General features: G+C 42.1%; 1 protein-coding gene across 1 annotated transcript in view; it reads left to right on the forward strand.

Annotated features, from left to right (window-relative positions):
* Positions 1-22,124, forward strand: part of UBQLN1 (ubiquilin 1) — a 71,009-nt gene that overhangs the window by 18,383 nt on the left and 30,502 nt on the right. The window contains exons 4-6 of the mRNA XM_073633696.1: positions 6,009-6,271; positions 9,225-9,383; positions 9,473-9,689. Of these exons, the coding sequence (XP_073489797.1) occupies positions 6,009-6,271; positions 9,225-9,383; positions 9,473-9,689 (639 nt within the window). The remainder of the gene's footprint in view (positions 1-6,008; positions 6,272-9,224; positions 9,384-9,472; positions 9,690-22,124) is intronic.

Genomic DNA, 22,124 nt, shown 5'->3' on the forward strand with positions numbered 1-22,124 from the left:
GACCTGATTATCCACCTAAACGGACAGGCCAGGCAAATGGTAACTGTGGAGGAGCTGCAGAGATCCACAGCTCATTTGGGAGAATCTGTCCACAGGACAACTATTAGGCCCCTTTCACACTTGTACGACTTGTCCTATGATTGGGACTGCAAAGTCACATGACAAGTCGTTCCCCATGATTTCCAATGACAACCATTCATATTAGTACGACTTCAAAGTAGTCCCTGCACTACTTTGGTCTGACTTTGAGAGCACACTTGAGGATGAATGGGCACCATTACAATGTAATGTGCAGTAAAATCTCTCTTGCTATTAAACAGGCTGGTCACCTTGATGACATGGAGAATAGGCTGTGCAGCAATGAGGAGAAAACCCCAGTGGCCTTTATTGAGCAATAGTTACTCGCTGTCTTTTGGAAGTAATTTTTTCCTACTGTATGTTCTCAGTGGAAAGAGCACACAGGGTCCCTCCAAGACCACCGCCGCCAGGCAACTTCCCCCACCAATTCTTATTTAAAATGCTCAGTTAAAAAAATTGAGATGTCATCCTCTCCTCCAAAGCTAGAAATTATGGCAACGCACTTGTGATTGACAACTCTAAAGGTATCGCTGAGTCGTCACAAAGCATAGAGGTCCAAAAGCATAGAGCCCAGTTTGCTCAGGTGAAGAAGGCCCACTTTAAAAAAAAAAAAAAAGCCTACTTTGGTGTCGCAGTAGCTGCATAGAAAGGAACGTTCTCTCTGGGAGGAAGCAGTGAAACCGCCAACAAGCCACCTGACTTCTTGCAGAAGTTACTTTGCTCACCTATCTACGCTATGTTTATGCCCATGGTTCTCCTAGCAAGGCGGACTCCCAAAGTGCCTGGTAAAAAAAACTCAACTTTTGCTGCTGAATTCTACACAGTACAACAGTAAGGTTGACTACTGTTTTTAGGCCAGTTGTTTCAGTCCCCCCATTGATGGTCCCAAGTGGATGACTTTTTGTTCCAACTGTTGTGTTGGTGGACCCTGTTGGTCCGTATGGGCTTTTTTCAATGTTCTGTCCGGGAGCCAGCTGGTGTCTGGCCTCAGATCTTTTGCAGTCCTACAGGAAAACATGGACTATCCTACACCTAGACTTGTGATTCCATGGTCTGAACGGCTGAAATATTGTCTTTCCCTCACCTACCCATTTGCTTGTTTCCCATCTGCCTCAAAGGGGTACAACTCGCCTCCACAATATCCATCCTTTTATCTCCGAATAGCTTTCTTATGTCTGGTAGTTCGACACATCCATCTTTGGGTGCAGATGGGCTGTACACCCCACACACACACACACACACACTCCCACGTGGCTAGACCAGATCACTGGTCAGGTGCAGCCCTAGTCACTGTGAAATTCGTTCAATCTGGTCAATGCGTTTAAACCCAAAATGCCTACCTCGTCTGCTTCTCAGGTTAGAGAGGGAAGGCATTCCAGTGATCCTCATTGCACAAAAATGGCCGGAGGGTGTGGTCCGTGAACGTATTCAGACTGCTAGTGAACTTTTTGGGTCCTACTGGACTGTCCGGACCTTCTGTCTCATAGTCCTTTTGTTCCATTCTGCTTCTCGGTCAAACCAAAGTACTGAGTGCAGGAGTCTTGCACACTCCGTGATAACCACTTTACTTAAGGACAGGAAGCCCTCAACCCATAGACTTTACAACCACACGTGGCAAGCATACTTTCTGTGAAAAAAGAGCTTTATCCCAGGAAATACTCAGTGGCACAGATTTTATACTTCAGTCAGTCCTTTATCATCATAGCCCTGAGAACTATAAAAGGGCTTTTTTTTTTTTTTTTTTTTTTTTGCCGGTGCTGGGACATAACTGCCATGTCCAAAAGGCATCTGACTTACTTGGCCTTTTAAAGGATGTCTCTTCAAACCTGCACTTGACACCATCATCTAGGATTCCATTAGAAGGCCAGAGTGTACTCCTACACAACACAAGCATATGTCGGACAGCTCATATCCCTCTTTGTGTGGGCAGTGATTACAGCACATGCAGGGTTAACAAACTCCTCCCTTCCGCTCTGAGCTGTCTAAGGGTGGGAACAGGCAGAAAGAGCAGAGCATGCAGCTCCAGCGCTCCTGTTCTTTGTGCTGTGTCTGTCATATAGACATAGCCAAACTAAGAACTGATCTCTCCTAATTAACAAAGGGGCTTGCAATTATTTTATGCTTGCACCATTCTTTAATTCCCTGCAGTGTTTAATTCCTTTTGATACTAGGGGATAATGGGCCTTCCTAATTGGACCATCTGATCTTTCTCATCTGGACCTATTTTTCTTTAGGTGATTTCATGGTAGCCTGTTCCTTCCTTCTAGGGGTTTGTGTATGTATGTGTGTGTGTGTATATGTATATATAATATGTGTGTGTATATGTATGTATGTATGTATGTATATATATATATATATATATATTAATAATTTTTTTTTTTTTTTTTTTTTTTTTACCACATCAGGTTACGGCTTGTTTTACCTTCATGGGAATTTTTGGTTCCCTGTTGCAACTTTTCTTCTGTCCCATCAGCTAAACCCCCACCCCCCCCAAAAAAAAATCGGTACTGGAGCCTTAGTGAGCTTGTGTTGGAGACTGTCTTGGGTGGGTGTTCGTGTAGGTACTACCAGTGTATAGTGGCAATTGGCTCTCTTGGGGATTGGGCTGCTACCTTTTTTCTGTGCAACCTTACTCGGCTTGTAGACTTGGATAAAAAGGAAGGAGCGCCCAGTGTCCAGAGACTTGCAACTCCTAAAATGTGGTTCATAGAAGTTTTATGTACATCAAGCCAATGAGTTTTGAGGGAAAAGACTCCTCCTTCAGGGCTGTTGCGAACTATTGGAAGGAACGATTCCCATGAAAGGTTGTGTTAGATACAAGAATTCAGAAACTGTATATGTTTTGGCTTTAGATACTTTAAGTGCGGTGGCTGCATTAGTTTACTTTTAGGATTTTTTTCCTTTATTTTCACCTAGTAATCATGTTAATAACAGACTACCTCTTTCCTTTTGGCCGGTGAATCGAGCTTTGGTCACTTTCCTATGGGTGCTAAAACCTCCCCATTTGGTACAATCTGCCCTGAGACTACCGAAGCTTAGGGGTGGCATGTCTTTGCCGGATGCCAACCTCTACCACATGGCTTGTCATTTGACGTGGGTCTTAGACTGGTGTCGCCATGGCGAACTTAAAGCATGGGTTGGAGTGGAGCGAATCTTGTCGGGAATCCCATTTAGAGTCTATATACCAGGGTGCCAAACGGATCTACCTCGCCGAATACTGGACCACCCTACGATGGGGGAGACTAGGAAGATCTGCATGAAGGTATTCTGAGATTTTTCGGTGGCGCCATTACCATCACTGCTCACGCCCATAGTGGGCAATCTGTCTTTTTTTAACCCTGGACTCCAGGACCCCAAATTCCAGGACCTGAAAGTGGCGGACCGTTCACAGGCCCGACATTTTATTGTCAATGGACAATGGATGTCCAGACAGCAAATTATGAATGACCCGCCCTGTCAGGTTTGTCTTTTTGGCGAAAAATACAATTTGCTCATTTCATTAGATCCCTACCCCCTCCGGAGCCTTTTCGGAGGCATCTCGCAACTTTCAAACTGCTTTGTCTTGATCAGTCTCCTCGTCCGCACGTGGTCTCTCTTAACTTACCAATTACTGATAACACCGCCATCAGATCACAAACTTCCATATATTACTAGCTGGGAAAAGGAGTTGGAGCTTCAGTTGACTGAGAAACAGGTAGACTTTCTGTTACAAGACCTCGATCTGCACCAAACACCAGGAGGCAGGGGTTCAGTGTTGACCCGATGATACCCATACACCGGTAAAGATCCACAGAATGTTTCCCCAATGCTCGGACTCATGCTGGAGATGTAGGGAGGAAACTGGTTCTCTTCTCCACATCTTCTGATCCTGTCGTCTTTTACAGTCCGTTATACTGCGGCAAGGTGGCTCTGCTGTGCGAATCGCTGTAGGTGTATGTCGGTTTGTGCACGAGGTTCCGTGTGCATGTGCCCTGATAGCACGGGAGCCAATCAGCGGGTCCGCTGGCCGCCTGTGATTGTTCTCCGCAGAGACAGAACTGGGATCTGCCAAAATAATAAACAAGGTAGATCTCCGTTCTGACAGGGGATTACACTGAGATCTTGTCTTTCTACTATGCAGGAAGACGGATCTCTGTGTTATCCCAGGCAGCCCATCCCCCATACAGTTGTTAAACGCACCCAGGGAACACTGTTAACCCCTTCCCTGTCAGTTAGGGCTGAAACAACTAATCGATTAGCTGTTGATTAATCGATTATGAAAATAGTTGACAACTATTTTCATAATCGATTAATCGGCCAGCCGATTATTTAGCCTGCATACAGAATGCATTATTTGTTTACATATCAGGAAATACAGTGCAGCACACATACAGCTCAGTACACCGTCCATACATGTCAGGAAGTGCCTAACTATTTGTGAATGTGTGAGGAGCAATGCCTCATGGAACATGTAGTCCTGGGCAGGAAGTGAGTGGGTCTAAAAGCAGAAGTTTTTTTTACCTTGCTATAGGGGCACACTATACTATAATTTGCAGCTTGCTATTGGGGCACTCTAAAGGCAGGAGGAGCCATAGGCATCAGTGGGGGACCCCAGAAGAGAAGAATCGGGGCTGCTCTGTGCAAAACCATTACACAGAGAAGGTAAGTATACCATGTTTGTTTTAAAAAAAAAATGACTTTAAAGACTCTGCAGGGAAGATCAGCATCTGAACCCAGAGAAGGTGGAGGCTGATAGACTGGAGGTAATAGAAGGCATTACTATTACATTTAAAGTAAACTTTTACATGGAGGCAAGCCACATTACGTGGGAGCAGGGCACATTTCAAGGAGGCAGGGCACATTACATGGGAGCAGGGCACATTACCTGTGCTCCAGTGTGAATGGGGTCTAAAGAAAAAACGTGATCTCTGAGTCTGATGATATTTACCAGATTCAACCTCCAATAGTATATACAGTATATCTCTTCTGTCTGTTATTCTCAGAGGGGATTAGAGATTTTGCTCCCTAATCATATAGTTGATTATTTATATTTACCACTGCATATAGATTTTGAAGAATACATTGCCTTTTTTTAAACTTTACATATTAAATTATATACCACACTTTTTGTAAGGTTATTATCCGAATAATCGAAACAATAATTGGCCAACTAATCGATTATGAAAATAATCGTTAGTTGCAGCCCTACGATCAGTGCATATTTTTAGCACTGATCACTGCAATAGTCACTGGTTCCCACAAAAGTGTCAAATGTCAGGTTTCCGATCTATCCGCTGCAATGTCCCGCTAAAAACCACTGATCACCGCCATTACTAGTAAAAAATAATAAAAATGCCATAAATCTTTCCCCTATTTTGTAGACGCTATACCTTTTGCGCAAACCAATTAATATACACTTTATTTTTTTTTTTACCAAAAATATGTAGCAGAATACATATTGGCCTAAATTGATGAAGAAATTTTAGATTTGTTTTTTTTTTTAATTTTATTGGGAATTGTTTTTATAGCAGAAAATAAAATTTTTTTTTTTTTTTTTTTTTTTTTTTTTTTTCAAAATTGACTTTTTTCACTATTAAAAAAACAAAAAAAAATGCAGAGGCGATTAAATACCACCAAAAGAAAGCTCCTATTTGTGGGGAAAAAAAGGACTTACATTTTATTTGGGTACAGTGTCATGCAATTATCCGTTAAAGTGACACAGTGCCATATCGATAAAATGGCCTGGTCAGAAAGGGGGTAAATCCTTCTAGTCCTTAAGTGGTTAAAGATTTCTGGCAGGATCAACAGGTGTTGATTTTTTTTTTTTGTTTGTTTGTTTTGTGGTGGTTTTTTTGCATCGATCAAACAGATATAAAATACATTACAGATATTGGAAGTATCATGTTTTATAGTGAAGTGGTTAATGAACTTTTTTGTTTTCTGTTTTCCAGGGGGCCTTGGTGGACTAGCTGGACTCAGTAGTTTGGGCATGAATGCAACAAATTTCTCTGAGCTACAAAGCCAGATGCAGAGACAACTTATGTCAAACCCAGAGATGATGGTTCAGATCATGGAAAACCCATTTGTACAGAGCATGCTGTCTAACCCTGACTTGATGCGGCAACTAATTATGGCCAATCCACAAATGCAGCAATTAATCCAGAGAAATCCTGAAATCAGTCACATGCTTAATAATCCAGACATAATGCGACAAGTATGTTATGTTTTTCTTTTATGCAATACAAAGTTGTCCTTTCATTAGATATTTCCCATGTATTTACTGCAGAAATATTAGGGGTGGCGTAAAGCTGAAGGGGAAAAAAGGTGTTAGATTTCTGATGTCATTGTAAGGGACTAAGAGCACAGATGAAGCATCTCATCTTCTAAGCACCATGTTAAAAACAAACATGTTTGTTGTTCACTTAGAAAATGGAGGAAGCTTGTTTTAAAATTTTAACAATCAAAGATGTTAACTTGCACTTTGTCCAATGAAAAAAAATTCTTCCTCAGAATATATAAAGGAGCTTGTTCCACTCCAGGATCAAAGTGGTATTAAACCCCTCATAAACAATTAATATATTGCAGTTTACCAGTCCTTAGTGATGACTGCATTAGTTTTCATTTATTATGTTTTTTTTGTTTAGGTTTTCACCTGCTGATCTGGCCGGCAAGTGTGTGTGTGTTTTTTTTTTTTTTTTTTCCTTCAAATTCCTTTTAGCAGACCAAACTGTCCAACAAAAGTGACAGTTACAAGGTTGAGACAAATTATTTACATTAACACCTCCAGATTTTGGTGAACTATACTGACTGCGTGTGCGCAGCTCACTGTACAAGGGTGGACAAAAAGGTAAGTATCTTTAACGCAGAAGAGACAAAGCATGTTTTTATTGTGCATTAAAAATCCTGCCTGTCTGCCCATTTTCATTATCTAGCATAAAGTTCCACTTTAAATAGATCATTTGGGCCCAGCGGATAAAAATAAACTATTTTTTTTCACTAACCTATGCAGGAGCTGCATGCGCTGTATGAACTGTGTCATCAGCTACATACAGCATACAGTGCTGTGTTTCAGCAGTAGAACAGGAGCTTCCCATCCCACTCCAGTAATAAAATCGAGTCAGGCTGCGTGATGCTGAGCCATTCACAGGAAGCCTTGTGGGGTTGAGGATGAGACCTCATCCGCCTGCCTGTCCACCTCAGACAATTAGTGGATTCCTCTCAAATGGGTGAGCAGCGCTCAGCCCAACTCTCTTTTTTGTTTCAGAAATTGGACAGAAAGTCCCTGTACAAGTTACCTGAACACATCATTTATATACTGTATGTAGCTAACATTACATACAGTTTGTACAGCACTCCCACTGCATGTGTTAGTGAAGGAAATAGTTAATTCAGACCAGCTTGGTCCAATCTAAAATCTAGAATTGGGCTTTAACACTGACAGGTGTGCCTACAATGGTTAGATTTTATTCTTTGTGAAAACCTTTATCCTAAAAGAAAACAAAAGCAGTTGCTTTAACTGCTTAATAAGTGTTGTCTGGTGTTTGGCTTTAAAGCAGAACTTCACCCAAAAGTGGACGTTCCCCTCTCCCTCATCCTCCTCTGCCACATTTGGAATATATATATTTTTTGGGGGGGGTCAGGTACCTAGTTTTGACAGGTACTCGCTCCCGCTTCCACCCGGATCTGAAGTTCTCCAACCCCTATCCCAACCTTTTGGCCCCAGAAAACTGTGGGTCCATTCACAAAGCACGGCTCGTGCATGCACAGTTTACAGCCAGCTGTGAAGCCTCAAGGAGTCACAGCTGGCTGCCCAGTGAAGAACTGGCCCGGGTGCAAACGGCGCCAGATCCTTGGACAGAGGAGTGTCTGTTTAATAAAAGTTTAGCTGCTGACTTCTAATTTTTGCAGAACTGTCTGAAGCTCCTCCTTAAAGAGGAGGTCCAGCCTCCTTCAGAAAATATTAAGTCACCAGCTACAAATACTGTAGCTGCTGACTTTTAATATTAGGACACTTACCTGTCCAGGTATCCCACAATGTCGGCACCCCAGCTGATTTTTCCATCGGCTCTCGGGTGCTGCCACCGCCATTGCTTCTACGGGAAAACGGCAATGAAGCCACAGCCAGTTCCCTACTGCGCATTTGCAAAGTGCACTGTGCTTTCTGAATGGTTCGGCAGCAGGGGAAGGAGGGGGGGATGAACTTCAAACACAGGAACCCCCCTCCCAAAGATGCCCAATGTGGCCCCGGAGGAGGGGGGGGGGCGGCAAATAAGTGGAGCTTCCACTTTTGGAGTTCTTAGTTCATCTAAATCTTCTAGCGCAACTAGCAATCATAGGTACTATACGCAGTAAAAACATCAAGTTTATTACAACGTATTTAAACCATACAAGGTGGATAACATAGACCTAAGCAAATAATGGCTGAGTACTCAATGTTAAAGCACATATAAGGTGTGGGTGTATGTTCTCTTCATCCAACACATTTCAGGAAGCTTTGTTCCTTTCATCAGGGGTATATAGAGGAAATGTTGTGGTAGGATTATTTCATCCACACTTATCTATAGTGGCTGTTGAAAGTGAAATCCATGTTTACCATTGCCACCAGATGACGGTACACCACAAATTCCCAGAAGGCCCGGGTGTCACGCGCTGGGATCCCCTAGCGGTCAGCTTTAGCTTAGAGGAAACATTTGAGAAGTCTGTAATTTGGGCCACTGCAGAGGCTGACAGCATCCAGCATAGGCAAATCTTCATCCAGATTGGAAACACCATAAAACAGGAAGTGTGTTACTGGCCAGATCACAAAGTAAAAATAAAGGGAAAGAAACGAAGTGCAGCCACCACGTTTACAGATTGGTAAGCTGCAATATATTTTATTTTTTGTGTTTTTTTTTTTTTTTTTTTTTTTTTTTTGGAGGGTTTTTTTGTTTTGTTTTTTTTTTTTTTTTATTTCTGCTTTGACAGATTTACAAAAGTTTGAACTATAGCCTACTGTTTTCTTTGCAGGTATAAGACACCTTTTTTAAGCACACCTCCAGTTTTAATGCGAGTCTGGGCAATCTTATGCAGATTCTTGCTATATTTTATCCACTGTGTGTATGCTATGCCCTTCTGTGAGTGGAGTATAATTGTCTAGACTTCAATATCTATTTTTTTATGTTCAATAGACTTTAGAACTGGCTCGAAATCCAGCAATGATGCAGGAGATGATGAGGAACCAAGACCGAGCCTTAAGCAATCTGGAAAGTATCCCTGGAGGCTACAATGCTCTGCGCAGAATGTATACTGACATTCAAGAGCCAATGCTAAATGCTGCACAAGAACAGGTATTTCTCTTAAAATCCGGAGCTGAAGTCAAAACCCGTAAACCCTTATGAATTTGCCAAAGTGTGATCCGTGATCTTTCTTCTTTTAGTTTGGAGGCAACCCATTTGCTTCACTTATGAGCAACTCAAATCCTGGAAATCCACCATCAAGGACAGAAAACCGGGATCCCTTACCCAACCCCTGGGCTCCTCAGTCAGGTTCATCTTCATCGGGAGATGGAGGCAGCCAAACAGGCCCCAACAGTGGTGGCAGCACCACCTCAACACCTGGCCCCACTTTACCTAACCTCTCTTCAAACCTAGGCGGTATGTTCAGTAATTTATATTATACTTCATGCTTGATCATTTGAAAGTTACATTTATAGAGCGCTTATAAATTGTAACTGTCAAGTTTCAAATATTTGATTTGGAGAATAATGTACAGCCTTCTCATGTCAACACATCAGCCTAGGGATTGCTCCAATTGTAAAGTTTGGCAAAGTATTGATGGGAATGGCTATTGTTTTTATAGATGTAAAAATCATATAAAATACATTTTTAAATGCTTGTTTCAAAAGCTTTATTTCTGTAGCTGCTCTATACAGTGCACAGAAAGCAACTATATTGCATTCAAATGCCCTTTCTTCTCAACTTTTTCCCAAAAATTGCACAAAGGAAAAAAAAAAAACATGCACATTAAATTAAACTTTCCACCCTTCAGTTGCCTAGAGATTTTTTTTTTTTTTTAAGCATTTGCTTTTAAAGGTAAAGATGAGATTTGGGTCCTTTTTGACCCCAGATCTCTCCATAAAGAGAACCTGTCATGCTTATTTCTATTAAGAATGTTTACATTTCTTGTAATAGGAATAAAAGTGGTGAAAAAAATTAAAGTTACAGTGTAAAAATAAACAGTAATGTGAGAAAAAAGAGAAAATTTAAAGCGCACGCATATGTAACCCGTGTTTGCACCACATGTGAATTATCGCTGCGAACGTTGGAGCGAGAGCAATAATTATAGCACTAGACCTCCTCTGTAGTTCTTATCCGGTAACCTGTAAGGCTCCATTCACACTTGTGCGACTTTAGATATCAGTCGCATGACAATTCGTTCCCCATATTTTCCAATGGTAACCATTGATATATGTACGACTTAAAGTTGCAGTGACTTCAAAGTAGTTCATGCACTACTTTGTTCAGACTTTCATGCAACTTGAGGGCCATAGACTTCAATGTTAACCCATAAAAGTTGTACCTGGATGTTATACAGTGCAACAGTAGTCCATTTTCATTGATTAAAACCAAAGTTGTATCCAAGCCGCAATCATGTAAAGTTCCACTCCAGAGTCGTGCAACTTTGAAGTCGTACAAGTGTGCATGGAGCCTAAAGGCGTTTAAAATGTTGCTTATGGAGATTAAGTACTGTAATTTGTCGCCATTCCATGAGTATGCGCAATTTAAAAGCGTGACATGTTGGGCATCTATTTACTCGTCATAAAAATGGGGTAGTTTCTTTCTTTTCTTTTCTTTCAATACTGTGTGACATAAATTGCAACAATCGCCATTTTTTTCCTTTTGGGTCTCTGAAAAAAAATGGGGGTACTAAATTTTCTAGCAAAAAACGCTGATTTAAACTTAAAAAAAAGTGCCAGAAAAAGCCTGATCGGCATGTGGTTAACTAAGTTCTATATATTAAAGTGCGGAAACGTTTTGAATACCCTGAATACCCCTTGTAGTAGTAGATGCTGTTGCTAACACTGTCCATGCTACAGCTATCTTAGGCCTTTGCTAGGCTCCTTAGATAAGGAAGACTTTCTTCCAGAGGTGTTTCTCCTAGTGTTCACAGTTCTGCTTGTAGCATGCAAAGTAATAGCCCACATACACTCACTTTAAAAAAAAAAAAAACAAGTTAAAGTGGTTGTTAAGCCACTTGTTAAGTCTGTACAATCCCCTCTTTTAGTAAAAAAAAAAAAAAAAAATGATTCCTACTTTGGTTCAGAGCATCTCCCGGCGCTCACGTGACTCCTCGGCTCTCCCCATGTGACAGCTACAGTGGGAGGGGCTGAGAACTCCCACTGATGTTAGCCGGGAGAAGAAGACAGAGGACTCATGTGAGCGCCGAGAGAAGCTCTCATCTAAGGTAGAAATCTGCTTTGTCCTTTATTAAAAAAAATTAATAATAATAATAATACAGTGGGGCATATGTTCTTATCGAACAGAGGGGGTTGTAGAGACTTTACACTATTTTACGAGCTGGAGGGGAGGATCGTGCAGTGGCCCGAGCTGATAGGCGGGGGGAGGGAGAGAGGAAACACAGCGGAGGCGTGTAAACTGACCAGTGTCAGCGCTCGGCAGCCATGATAAACCATGGTCAGTTTACAGAGGGGAGGGCAGAAACTGGCAGGATCAACCAGGTATTTTAGGTGATGCAGGGGGCCAAATGACACAGCACAAGCGCTGTGCTGTATAAAATGTTTTAACCACATGCTGACCAGGCCATAGCCAAAAGACGTCCTCCCAGAATCTTGCTCACACTCCCTGGGGCACGCACCCAGGAATATCCGTGACCGCCAGGGCCTGAGGACCCGGCGGATCACAGTAAATGGGCGCTGACATCGGCCATTTACCACGTGATCACTCCGTCAAATGACGGAGCGATCACTTCTAAACAAACCGGCATCACGTCCGGTTCCTCTCTCCCCTCCCCGTACCTATTGGTACAGTGCGAGGGGAGAGGAGAGAGATCAAGTGCTGCAGCGCTGTGAGCTGGATGTGTAGTGCTCACAGCGCTGCTCTGTGCCCATTCCAGCCATCCATGCTCAGAAATACTCATCCATCCATGCTCAGAAGTACTCATCCACCCATCCCATCCATGCTCATAAATACTCATCCATACTCGGAAGTATCCATCCCATCCATACTCGGAAGTATCCATCCCATCCATACTCGGAAGTACTCATCCATCCCACCCATGCTCAAAAGTACTCATCTATCCATCCATCCCATCCATACTCATCCATGCTCAGAAATACTCCTCCATCCATACTCAGAAGTACTCATCCATCCATCCCATCCATGCTCAGAAATACTCATCCATGCACAGCAATACTCATCCATTCATCCTCAGCCATCCATACTCAGCAATACTCCTCCATCCATGCTCAGAAATACTCATCCATCCATACTCAGCAATACTCATTCATGCTCAGCAATACTCAGCCATCCATACTCAGCCATCCATACTCAGCCATCCATCTATCCTCAGCAATACTCATCCATCCATCAATGCATCCATCCATACTCGGCAATACTCATCCATCCTCAGCAATACTCATCCATCCATCCATCCATGCTCAGCCACCTATACTCAGCAATACTCATCCATCCATACTCAGCCATACCCACTCAGCCATCCCATCTATACTCAATCATCCCATCCATACTCAGCCATACCCAGCCATCCCCATCCACGGCTTATCCATGCCACATCAGTTTACAGCCATGCCACTACCGTGCCTCAAAGTGTAATAGGTATTCAAATTAGATTTGACATTTATGCCCCTAGAACACCTGACGGTGCTCCCTGCATGTTGGGTCTCTGTATGTGATCAGGCTGTGTAAAAGTCTCACACATGTGGTATCTCCGTACTCAGGAGTAGGAGAATCTATTTTGGGGTCTAATTTTTGGTATGTACATGCTATGTGTTAGAAATATTGTATAAATGGACAACTTTGTGTAAACAAAAATGCGTTTTCATTTTCTTTACACATTTTCCAAAAACTTGTAAAAAAAAAAGACATGTTCAAAAGACTCTATGGCTCATAGATTATACGTGGGTTGTTTTCTTTCCAAAATGGGGTCATTTTTTGTGCATTTCCATTGTCCTGGTGCTCCAGGACCTTCAAAAGTGTAAGAGGTAGTGAAGAAATTAGATGTTTAATTTATGCTCCTAGAATGCCTGAAGGTGCTTCCTGCATGCTGGGGCCTCTGTATGTGGCCATGCTGTTTAAAAGTCTCACATGTGGTATCACCATACTCAGGAGTAGTAGAATGTATTTTGGGGTGTAACTTGTGGTATGCATATGCTGTGTGTGAGAAATAACAATAATAGCCGCTGCTGTGTCTGGAGCGGTGCGCTTGCAGGACGGAAATAAAACTCCTGCAAGCAGCATCTTTGGAGCGGTGAAGGAGCGGTGTATTCCTCGCCCCTGCCCATTGGAATCAATGGGGCAGCACCGCTAAAAATAGCAGCAGTTTACCGCCGACGCACCCACCGCCCCAGTGTGAAACTGGCCTTGGGGTCTCAAGAAATTAGCTAGGCCATCAATGCTTCAGGTGTGATTCATTTTCAGTGATTGGCACAGTTGCTTGTGGACTCTATAACTTTCATACAGACCAAATATACACTGATTTGGATTATTTTTCCCAAAGATATGTAGCAACATAAAATTTGGCCCAAATTTATGAAGAAAAATTCTTAATTTTGCAAAATTTTATAACCGAAACAAAGAAAAATGTATTTTTTTTTTTTTTTCAGAATTTTCGGTCTTTTTTTCATTTATAGTGCAAAAAACCCAGTGGTGATTAAATGCCACCAAAGGAAAGCTCTATTTGTGTGAAAAAAAGGACAAACATTTCATATGGGTACAGTGTTGCATGACTGAGTAATTGTCATTCAAAGTGTGAGAGCGCTGAAAGCTGAAAATTGGTCTGGTTAGGAAGGGGCCCCCTTCAAGTGCTTAAAGGAACAGGAAAAACACTTTAATGCCATTTTGATGATCCGTATACATCTACAGGCTTGCAGAAGAATTGCAGCCTTTCTAAAGACAGCTGAAAAGACGGACAAACGGAACATGTGAAAGGGCCCTTAGTAAATTTTTTAAGACTGGAGCGGTTGTGCATAGCAAGCAATCGGCTTCTATATTTCATTTTCAAAGCTTGACAATCTATGGCTAGAAACTGGTTGGCTACTATGCATACTCTTTCCAGATTCTTTTTGCTTTAGTTTTACGGTTTTGTGAAATGTTATAATACGTATTATATACCATGCTGTCATCTTCTTGACTAGCTGTGTATTCATGATACTGAAGGGTAGCAGTCAATACTTGATGTATGTGCTTAAAGTGATTGTAAAGCTACGTGTGTGTGTGTGTGTAAATTCTTTAAGAGAAGAACATGCAGAAATACAGAGACCATGCTGATGCATATCACAGTAAATTAGACTTTCCGCAAGATCCCATATATAGATCACACTGTAAAGAGGAGGAATCTGCTATCGGAGGGGAATCTCATCACGTTTCAAGGGAACAGGAGTCCTCCGCATCCCGCATAACCATTTTTATGGCAATTGCCATTTTATTTTTTGGAAATAGAACTTTGAGCCTGTTGGTGACTGGCTCTAAAAGGCATAGCACACTTGTGCTGGCAATATAACAGGAAAAGAAAGGAGGTTGGACAGGGAGCATAGGGAAGGGGAGAAGAGGGAAAGAAAGGGGGTGAGAAAAAGAGGGAGTACCACTCTCCAGTCGCATCCACCCCCCTTTGGGGCTTTCAAAGTCGACCCCCTTCAGGGGGACCGAGCCACTAGCTGTCCGTACTCCTCCAGAGTAGTAGAATTTTGTGCCAGTGGAACCATGTTTTGGAAAATCTCTTGATTTTAGGCCTTTTCTCCGTGGCTACCAAGTCCTCCATTGCATGTATATCCGCCACTCTTTTCAACCAACCGGCCATCGACGGAGGCTGAGTCTATTCCAGTTCAGAGAGCTGCAGCTCTTTGCCGCAGTGATCAGGAGCGGCAATATGGATTTTCTATAGCTCTTACTCGGGATCTTGTGATGGTTCAGAAGGAAGGGCTCGGGGGATAACGGTAACTCCCGGTCCGTGAATTTCTGTATGATGCGATGTACCTCTGCCCAGAAGGGTTGTAAGATGCAGCAAGACCAAAAGACATGAAGGAGCGTTCCAACCTCCTTCCCCACATTTCCAGCATAAGTCCGTACACTGAGGGAACATCCTGTGTATCTTTTCCGGTGTGTAGTACCAATGGGACAGTATTTTATATCCCGCCTCCTGGTGTCTAGCACAAATAGAGGTCTTGTGAGTGAAAAGATTGATCTGGTCTACTTGTTTCTCCCTAAGTTGTAAACCCAGTTCACGCTCCCACCTGGTGATATAGGGAGGCCTGTAGTCCGGGAGGGAGATGCCAGTAGTTGATACATTAGAGAGATTGCATGTCTCAACGGAGACTGGTCCAGGCATAATAACTCAAAGGGGGTCAATTGCCTCTCAAAAGCGGCCGGGGAGGGCAGTGATGCTAATGAAGTGGGACAGCTGTACCTTTTGCCAGAAAGAGAGCCCTCTCAGGGCATGGTCGTCCAAGATTTGCTGCCTACTTCTCCAATGGGCAGGGTTGTTGACCCGGGGAGACTTATGTCATCCAAGTCAAACAGGCATAATGACCAACTGGTCGGAAAGGTATTCCCCTTTAGCGTATCCTCAACGTAATCCAAAATGGGGCAGCTGCTTGGCATCCACAGTAAATCTCAACAGTCTTGGAAATAGTATCTCAGTGGAAAGCCACAAACTGATATTCATATGCCATGTGAGAAATAAATGAAAGAAACTCATATAGCGTAATAACGTACGTACTGGTTTATTAAAAATATTGAAAACAAGCTCACATTTTTGTAGATCATCAAAAAGTTTCAAAGGTCAAGTAGCGGGAATAGTGAGGGGTCCACCCAACATGTTTCTGCTAAAGAGCCGTCATCTGGGGTGTGGACCTCACCGCTATATAAAGGACTAATGACCCCCTATGGAAGTGTCATGATACCGGAAGTGGAACTGAATTGCATCACTTCCGGTCAGTATATCTAAAAAACGGATAGCCAAAATAATCCATAACAGCCAGAGGACTAAAATGCCTCTAGAAAATAATAATGCATATAGAACTATATTAAATGTAGAGCATGTAGATGAACTGTATCCACTGGTGTACAGGGACCGGGACCAAGCCTCGTTTTAGTATCGTATCTACAGAGGCTGTCTGCATTAAACAGAACCAAGCCTCGTGTTCATTTCGCGCGGTGACGTCATCACGCAGCCACGCAACGGCGTCACAGCGCTCCAGCTCTACAGAGGCTGTCTGCACTAAACAGAGCCAAGCCTCTTATTCATTTTGTGCGGTGACGCCATCACGCGGTCACGCGACGGCGCCACAGCGCTCCAAGCAAGGCGAACCAAGCCTCCTTCTAAATAGGGTCACATGGCCCCCTATGAGGGCAGTACGGCAGTGATGGGCGGAAACAACACCGCCATCTAATGTGACGCCGCTAAGCAGTAACGCAGCAGCGTCACAACGCCACTCAAGGAGGTAAACAAACCCCCTTCTAAAGAGTGGTCATATGACTCCCAAGGAAACAACATAACCAGAGTAATTGCATTCCGGATGGATGAAGTAGTTAATCATCCACCGGAATCAATCACAATAGGCAGAATATATTCGAAGGTATTCAGATAGAGTTGGAGGGCATCTAGTGGGTTGTAAAGCAACCATATATTATGTGCATTCTAGATTGCAAATATGCACATGACGGTTTAATTATATGGAGGCTCTTACATCTTAAATTTGTATATAAATAAAAAAATGTAAATTAAATTAAAAAATAGATGACTATAAAATAAATAAGTGTGTGTGTGTGTGTATGTATGTATATATATGTGTGTGTGTATATATATGTGTGTGTGTGTGTGTGTGTGTCTATATATATATGTATGTATGTATATGTAGTGTGTTTACATAAGGATTAAAATTTGGTAACCGAACTTAAATAACCAGACCGAGAACCTAAATATCTGAACTTCAACTACCAATGGGGGTCATTATTGCATAAAAATTATCGTAACAGATAATATAATGAACTACCATGATCAATTTTATTTTATAAAAACGTTATATATACCATGATCCATTTTATTTATTAAAATGTAATATATAAAATCATAAAAGAAAAAAAGCAAAAATTTCCCATTATCCCTGATTGATAAATGAATTGATATCCCACTCCACGTTCATTCCTTGTGGGAAGTGGGTCTGCAATTCATAGATCCAGAACGTCTCAAGACGAGAGACGCCCCTTAAGTTAGCTCCTCCCCTCCATGGGGCGATATATTTGTCAATTATTAAAAATTGCGTGCCTGTAGGATTCCGGTCATGAAACTCCCTATAGTGTCGGGGGACTGTGTGTGTGGTACTGCTGGCCTTAATCAAATTAATATGTTCTGACACCCTCGTTGTAAACGACCTAATAGTCCCGCCCACATATTGTTTGCCACACGGACAAGTTAGGAGTTATACCACCGTGGTAGTGGCGCAGGTGCAGAAATGTTTAATTTGATATGTACAGCTGGTCATAGTCAATTTGAAAATTGTGGCTAGTTCTTCTACCACAAATATTAAATTGGCAAACTAAGCATCTTTTACATGGGTGAAAGCCAGTCCAGTTGTGAAAAAAGATGGCTTATTAGGAAGGTTAATAGTATTTGGTGCCAGTTTGTTTCGAAGTGAAGGCACCCCTCTAAAAATCACCTTAGGTACTTCAGGTAGTAGAGGGCCTAAAATCTTATCAGTTTTTAAAACGTCCCAATGATGTTCAAAGATGCGTTTAATTTGTTTGTGCTGGGTAGAAAAGGATGTAAGAAAGGACCATTTGAAGTCCTTTTTTATAGCAGTGAGGTGGGGGGTTCCACACCCCAGATGACGGCTCTTTAGCAGAAACATGTTGAGTGGACCCCTCACTATTACCGCTACTTGACCTTTGAAACTTTTTGATGATCTACGAAAATTTGAGTTTGTTTTCAATGTTTTTAATAAACCAGTGCGTACGTTATTACGCTATGTGAGTTTCTTTCATTTATTTCTCACATGGCATACGAATATCCGTTTGTGGCCTTCCATTGAGATACTATTTCCATGACTGTTGAGATTTACTGTGGATGCCAAGCAGCTGCCCCATTTTGGATTACGTTGAGGATACGCTAAAGGGGAATACCTTTCCGACCAGTTGGTCATTATGCCTGTTTGACTTGGATGACATAAGTCTCCCCAGGTCAACAACCTCTGGTAAGCCTTTAAGACAGTGGTTCTCAACTCCTGTCCTCAGGACCCACCAACAGGCCAGATTTTAGGTATTACCTTGGGGAGATGCAGACTAGAATACTGCATTCACTGAGCAGCAAATTTATATCACCTGTGATGTATTTCAGTTATCTTGCAAACCTGGCCTGTTAGTGGGTCCTGAGGACTGGAGTTGAAAACCACTGCTTTAAGATCTTCAGGTGACGGCTTTCCCCTACCATTATTGCCTTTCCTGGGAATTCTGGTTGCTTCTACATAGCCTCTTCATACATCTTTGTTCCAATCTTCAATCCAATATGGGCATTTAAGATACTACACTGGTCTCATAGCCTGTTATGACTTGGCCGGCATACGTCGTTCCAAGTCATTTACTTCTGGTTAAACCCCCTATGATCCCAGGTGGTGGCTTCTTCACTTCCTCTTTTTTACACTGTTGGTGGACTTTAACTTGCTGGCTCCTGGTGGTGCCAATTCATCTTTTTGGACTCTTATAATTTATTTGGCATCACTTTTCACATGTTTTGATTATATACAGGTAAAAGCCAGTAAATTAGAATATTTTGAAAAACTTGATTTATTTCAGTAATTGCATTCAAAAGGTGTAACTTGTACATTATATTTATTCATTGCACACAGACTGATGCATTCAAATGTTTATTTCATTTAATTTTGATGATTTGAAGTGGCAACAAATGAAAATCCAAAATAACGTGTGTCACAAAATTCGAATATTGTGTAAGGGTTAAATTTTGAAGACACCTGGTGCCACAAACTAATCAGCTGATTAACTCAAAACACCTGCAAAGGGCTTTAAATGGTCTCTCAGTCCAGTTCTGAAGCCTACACAAACATGGGGAAGACTTCAGATTTGACAGCTGTCCAAAAGGCGACCATCGACACATTGCACAAGGAGGGAAAGACACAAAAGGTTATTGCTGAAGAGGCTGGCTGTTCTCAGAGCTCTGTGTCCAAACACATTAATAGAGAGGCAAAGGGAAGGAAAAACTGTGGTCAGAAAAAGTGTACAAGCGATAGGGATCACCGCGCCCTAGTCAAGATTGTGAAAAAAAACCCATTCAAAAATGTGGGGGAGATTCACAAGGAGTGGACAGCTGCTGGAGTCAGTGCTTCAAGATCCACCACCAAGAGACGCTTGAAAGACATGGGTTTCAACTGCCGCATACCTCGTGTCAAGCCACTGTTGACCAAGAAACAGCGCGAAAACCGTCTCACCTGGGCTAAGGAAAAAAAGAGCTGGACTGCTGCTGAGTGGTCCAAAGTCATGTTTTCTGACGAAAGCAAATTTTGCATTTCCTTTGGAAATCGAGGTCCCAGAGTCTGGAGGAAGACAGGAGAGGCACAGGATCCACGTTGCCTGAAGTCTAGTGTAAAGTTTCCACCATCAGTGATGGTTTGGGGTGCCATGTCATCTGCTGGTGTCGGTCCACTCTGTTTCCTGAGATCCAGGGTCAACGCAGCCGTCTACCAGCAAGTTTTAGAGCACTTCATGCTTCCTGCTGCTGACCTGCTCTATGGAGATGGAGATTTCAGGATCCAACAGGACTTGGCGCCTGCACACAGCGCAAAATCTACCCGTGCCTGGTTTACGGACCATGGTATTTCTGTTCTAAATTGGCCAGCCAACTCCCCTGACCTTAGCCCCATAGAAAATCTGTGGGGTATTGTGAAAAGGAAGATGCAGAATGCCAGACCCAACAACGCAGAAGAGTTGAAGGCCACTATCAGAGCAACCTGGGCTCTCATAACACCTGAGCAGTGCCAGAAACTCATCGACTCCATGCCACGCCGCATTAATGCAGTAATTGAGGCAAAAGGAGCTCCAACCAAGTATTGAGTATTGTACATGCTCATATTTTTCATTTTCATACTTTTCAGTTGGCCAACATTTCTAAAAAATCCCTTTTTTGTATTAGCCTTAAGTAATATTCGAATTTTGTGACACACGGAATTTTGGATTTTCATTTGTTGCCACTTCAAATCATCAAAATTAAATGAAATAAACATTTGAATGCATCAGTCTGTGTGCAATGAATAAATATAATGTACAAGTTACACCTTTTGAATGCAATTACTGAAATAAATCAAGTTTTTCAAAATATTCTAATTTACTGGCTTTTACCTGTGTGTGTGTGTGTGTGTGTGTGTATATGTGTATATATATATATGTGTATATATATATATGTGTATATATATATATATATATATATATATATATATATATATATATATATATATATATATATATAATTTTTTTTTAGAGAGAGAGACAGTAACAGTGGACCAGCGTGGAAAACTGACGCGTTTCACCTAAACCGCACCAGATGATGCCTGTTTAGGCGAAACGCATCATCGGGTTTCCACGCTGGTCCACTGTTACCGTCTCTCTCTAAAGCTCTTGTTTTCTCAAATGTGAGTGTAACTCTTATTTTTCTATCCTAAATAAATATCCGCTACGGTATCACGCTGTGTGCCCCATTTTTTCCTCTTTACCCATGATTTGGCTGACCTGCCTCTGAATTGTAAGCTGTGTTCATCCTGCTGAATCCATTACTTTGCAATGCCCACCTGGAGGCTGCAACCCCTGAATTGAATTGGTGCCTTCATGGTTACTTTCCATGCTTGATTGGCTTACCAGGTGTATACCTGCATAAGTCCAATCTTTCCGGTAAGAGACTGGTACTTCTGGTGGTGGATTCTCTATATTACTCACCATTCACTCTGATGCTTGCCCAAGATATCAGTGATTGTCACACACTTGTTTTGGATCACTTTTGGGACTTCTTATGATTTTTTATGGTCCCCCACCATCACATATGGACATTAATTTCTATTAAATTTTATTATTGCATTTTTCAGTATTTTCATATTTTTCACATTGATTATATGTTACTACAATTATTTTGTCACTGACAATATTCACACTTGTTCGATTTTCTGATCATTTTTATCCTTAATATTGTTAATTATTCTTGACATTAGTTTGTTTATAGCGCTGCACATTTTTCTTCCTTTTTATTGTCACATTTTACATTGCTGTGCTGGCTGCTTTTTCACACTTTTTGACAGAGCGGTATATTTTGGTTTCTTAGTTGTGTTGTCACGTGCCTGTCTGGTAGGGACAAATCCGACCTGGTCGGAGTGGATCAATTGTAGCATCAAGTCGATCAAACGCATGGATAGAATTTTTGTGGATATCTTGAGATCCACATTTAACAGTGAGATTGGTAGATAATTTTGGCAACGTAGTGGATCCTTTTCCTCTTTCGGGAGCACTGCAATGTGTGCTCTTAATGCATCCCCTGGGAGGGGTGTCCCTTCTCCTGTTGCGTAAAGCTACTTTTTAAAAAATATGTCATACTTACCTCCACACCGCAGTTCGTTTGCACAGAGTGGCCCCGATCCTCGATTCCTGGGGTCCCTCGGCGGCTCTCGCGGCTCCTCCTCGCATCTTATAACCCCCTAGGAGAAGCGCGTTCCCGAGTCTAGCATTCCATAGCAGTCCATAGACTCCGAATGTAGGACTCAGCCCTGGCGCCCACGTCATTGGATTTGATTCACAGAAGCAGGAGCCAGTGGCTGTGCTGCTATCAAGCTTTCCAATCAAAAG

Source organism: Aquarana catesbeiana, linkage group LG01 (genome assembly GCF_042186555.1).
Source record: "Aquarana catesbeiana isolate 2022-GZ linkage group LG01, ASM4218655v1, whole genome shotgun sequence".
In the NCBI taxonomy this organism is placed as follows: domain Eukaryota; kingdom Metazoa; phylum Chordata; class Amphibia; order Anura; family Ranidae; genus Aquarana; species Aquarana catesbeiana.